Source organism: Strongylocentrotus purpuratus, unplaced genomic scaffold (assembly GCF_000002235.5).
Source record: "Strongylocentrotus purpuratus isolate Spur 01 unplaced genomic scaffold, Spur_5.0 spur5_scaffold_1, whole genome shotgun sequence".
Classification (NCBI taxonomy): Eukaryota; Metazoa; Echinodermata; class Echinoidea; order Camarodonta; family Strongylocentrotidae; genus Strongylocentrotus; species Strongylocentrotus purpuratus.
Window position 1 is genome coordinate 95,642 of NW_022145594.1, and position 3,942 is coordinate 99,583.

General features: G+C 43.8%; 1 protein-coding gene across 1 annotated transcript; it reads right to left on the reverse strand.

Moving 5' to 3' along the window:
• Positions 1–372: 372 nt before the first annotated feature.
• Positions 373–1,821, reverse strand: LOC105438763. Its single transcript, XM_011666978.2, has one exon. The coding sequence runs from the start codon at positions 1,819–1,821 to the stop codon at positions 373–375; it is 1,449 nt and encodes a 482-aa protein (XP_011665280.2).
• Positions 1,822–3,942: the final 2,121 nt, after the last annotated feature.

Below are 3,942 nucleotides of genomic sequence, written 5' to 3' on the forward strand. Positions count from 1 at the left end.
CAGGTCCAGGAATACGACAAAGGTAACCAACCTGTTGTCCAATGCTCCCAGAATGTCATTTTGTACTTTTAGAAGAGCAGTCTCTGTACTGTGCCAACGGCGGTAAGCTGACTGGTTCTCAACGTTCAAATCATGTTCGTCCATGTGGTCCGAGAGTTGAGACAATGCAGCCTTTTCAATGATTTTTGATAGAAAAGGGACGTTTGAGACAGGCCTGTAGTTCTTCAGATCTTCCCTATCAAGATTGCTCTTCTTGATCAGTGGAACTACCACAGCTTCCTTCAGTGCTGAGGGGAAGACACCGCTACTCAATGATGTGTGTACAATTGATGCAATATATGGAAGAAAAGTGTTAATGTTCTCTTTTAAAAGTCACGTTGGTAGTGCATCTAGCGAGCATGTCTTATTTGGTGAAGAACGTATTAATTTGCAGACCGTCTCAAGAGTCACAGTGTCGAAATCTGACAGTTCGGTGATAGGAACAGAGGCATCCGTGATCATCCCATCATCATTACAGGTGTCCGTAACTCCTGCATTACCTGTCATAAGACTTGCTCTAATCTTCTCTACCTTCTGTTCAAAGAAAGTAGCAAACCTCTCTGGTAGTGATGTAGTAGAGCTATCAACCGGTAGAGCCATCGGTGACCTGTTCAAAAGCGTATTCAGAACATGGAACACATTCTTTACGTCTGCACTGCTTAACTGTTCTGTATAGTACTTTGATTTCTCTCTTTCAATGAGCTTGCAGACCGCATGAACCTGGGAGAGATATTGCTGGCGGCTCTCGACTGTATGCGACTTTCTCCAGCGCCTTTCAACTTTACGCCGAAGACGTCTTGCCTGATGAATTTCATCTGTATACCACGGAGGACGAGAGCGAAAACGATGGACACGCTTAGTCGCAGGGCAATGCTGGTCAAGTACTTCCAAAACAGTTTCATTGTAAAAGGTCACCTGGTCATCAACATTCCCATCAAAAGGAAAGTTGTGAAAAGCCTCAGTTATGCTGGCGATGAAGGAATCCTTGTCTAGATCACGAAAGTTTCGACATAAAGATGTTGCCGGACACTGTCTAGGCCTGGCCACATCAATAATGCAGCTAAGGACATAGTGATCTGAATACAGCTTATCAACGGCTTCACAGTCCACCACAAGTGAATCATCTATCCTCGATATTATGAGGTCAAGTGTGTGACCCAGCTTGTGCGTAGGAGTGGTGATGTGTTGCTGAAGTCCGGCCTCCTCTATGATTTCAATGAAACATGCCGCATCAGGTTTGTCAGGTGTATCTATGTGTACATTGAAGTCACCGACAATAAGAAGCTTCCAAGTATGTGAAGTCAGCTCATTTACCAGTTCTTCAAACTCCAGAAGAAAATCCTGAGTTTTGAGACGATTCCTTGCTGAGGGTGGAGGTCTGTAGGTGGCCACGTAGCATACTAACCTTGATGGATCTGTGACAGCAGCAAGTTCATAAGTGTCACGGGGAGATAAGATGTTAACAGTTGACAGCTTCAATGTTGTTTTGTAGATTACTGCAATTCCCCCATGAGCATCGTTCCTGCCTCGTGCCACATTCAAGAACGTAAAACCTGCCGGTGTGCACTCGTTGATTACAACAGGATCTTCAGCTCTCAACCATGTTTCAGTTAGGAACATGATATCAACATTATTATCAATGATGTGGTCAAACAAAAGACTGGTCTTGTTCCTAACAGAATTGCAATTCCATAAATGAACATTTAGATTACCACTCAGGTCATGTGGCACAGTCAAAATGTCTCTCGGATTCCTCAAACTGTCAATCGGCTTCTCATGCATTCCGTGATTTATTTCGTGATTTGTCCGTGATGGAGCAAGAACTGGTATGCGACGTTGATCTTTCACGAAGGCTCGACGTCCACGTCTAGTTGGTTTTACACTGCATATATCATATTGTTGTAGTTTGTGGTACACATCTAAAGCTACTGGGCAGTGCCCACAAGATGCCCCAATAGACAAAAGGTCCTCTCTCGAGTAGGAAAGATTAGGCATTGTTGCAAGGAAGTACCAAAGTACAAGAACAATACTAATCCTCACCACGCAGGCCATTACTGTTCATTCGTGTCCATATGTGCATTCAAGTAGATACAACATAATAGTTCACTGAAGAGACAATGCACTGTACTCCTGCCATGTTAGAGCCAAGTAGAAATTGACAGAAAATCCATAAAGTTATCTTTAATAGTATCAACTAAAAATGACGATATACGAACTTCAAACTTGTCTTGTGGGTCCTACATAACTTCACAAATAAACTGGCATAGAAAAAAAGAGCAGCAGAATGCGTTAATTCAAGCAATTCAAACAAAAACTGGAGAGCTCTTAAGCGGTGCAACCTGTGGCGCCACGCAAGCTCTATACAACAGCCCTTGTTGTAGTGAAAGAGAAGAATACACCTGATCAAGAACAAGACTTCAAACAGGATAGTTTAAGTTGAAACAAGAAAAATAGCTTTATTCTAAGTAAGACTCTTAAACCGAAACCATAGCTGCCACTAGCCTTTCCCAAAGTCCCTGCATCTTTTCTCTTACTTCTGTACATTACATTGTAAACCCTTATGGTAGTACAGGCTGCCAGTGTGGGTTGGCGTCTTGATAGCAATGTGTTTGCCATGCAGGGCCCCGATGGCATGGGGGTGTTACATCTCTGCTCACACTGTTTAGCTACGGATGTCCATGCTTCAGGGGTCACAGGTAGGCAAGGGACCGATACTTGTCTCGAATGGCAAGGTGCCTTAGTGTTACTGCCAGTTTCAGTCCAGGTGAGAGGGGTTGCCTGAAACTGGTGCGTTCGATCTCGATTGCTAAAGCCAGCCTCTTCAAGACTTCATCGAAGAGCTGTTGTGTTAACCTTGGATAGTTTTGTAAAGCTATTGGATCCTCTAGCCTCAAGTGGGTGTCTAGGAGGCTGGAGAACTGGCTAGTTGTTTTCTTCTCTCCTCTGTGAGACATGTTCGAACCCAGGTCTGCCTAACAGCAGCTCTTGTGGCCCTTTGTGTTTGGGGTTGTGGCTGGTCTGGCTGCTGCTGGTCTTCTTCCTCTCTGGGGGTAACATATAAAGCATACGGTAATACAACAAATGTCACGTTTTCATCATCCTCAACTCCTGGCACCATCAATGGTTGTGGTTTGTAGTGTTCACTTTGTAGAAGTTCAAGAAACAATGAAGTCCATGGTTAGTCGGCCTGTATATATATATATCCGTAGGGGTTCAATCGTAGCTCAAATCCTAATTACTTTGGACCCTTATCGTGAAAGATATCGTGACCGCAATCGTATCATGTCGCAAAAGAGCGCATTGGTTCGTGTTCAACGTATCGGAAGGTATTCGAACGTATCTGCACGTAACCGATCGTCTCAAATCGGAGACCCCGATCGTGACGATCGCGTCACAGCGAAACCCAATCGTGGACTTAATCGGGCCAATCCTATTTGAACGTATATGAGCGTATCTGAACGGGAGACCAGATCGCGTCCCCTGAAAATGATATGACCAATAGTGACCATATCGCAACCAAGCGCACAAAATCGTACCAGAACGTATCGACTCGCGTCACCTCGTATTCAAACATGGCGATTCAAAGAAGTTTCACGATCAGCTACGAATGGCCAATCGTGAGGTAAGTAACGGATCGCACGACAGGGCGAACTCCCCATAAAGTATATACCCTTATTATTAAAACATGGGTGTTTCCCCCTCATATTGACCAATTACCTCTGAAAGTTATGCTATGGAAAAATTTCAAAGTATTCATGTTTTACTTTTCGTGACAGCAATCGGAGATGATAGCCGTTTTCCTTAAAAATACACTATCATTTCATGTATTGAATTAATTGGTATGTATTCGACTTCGATGCATGTCGGTGGTATTCAGATGCAATGAAGTCGCATTTCGATTTT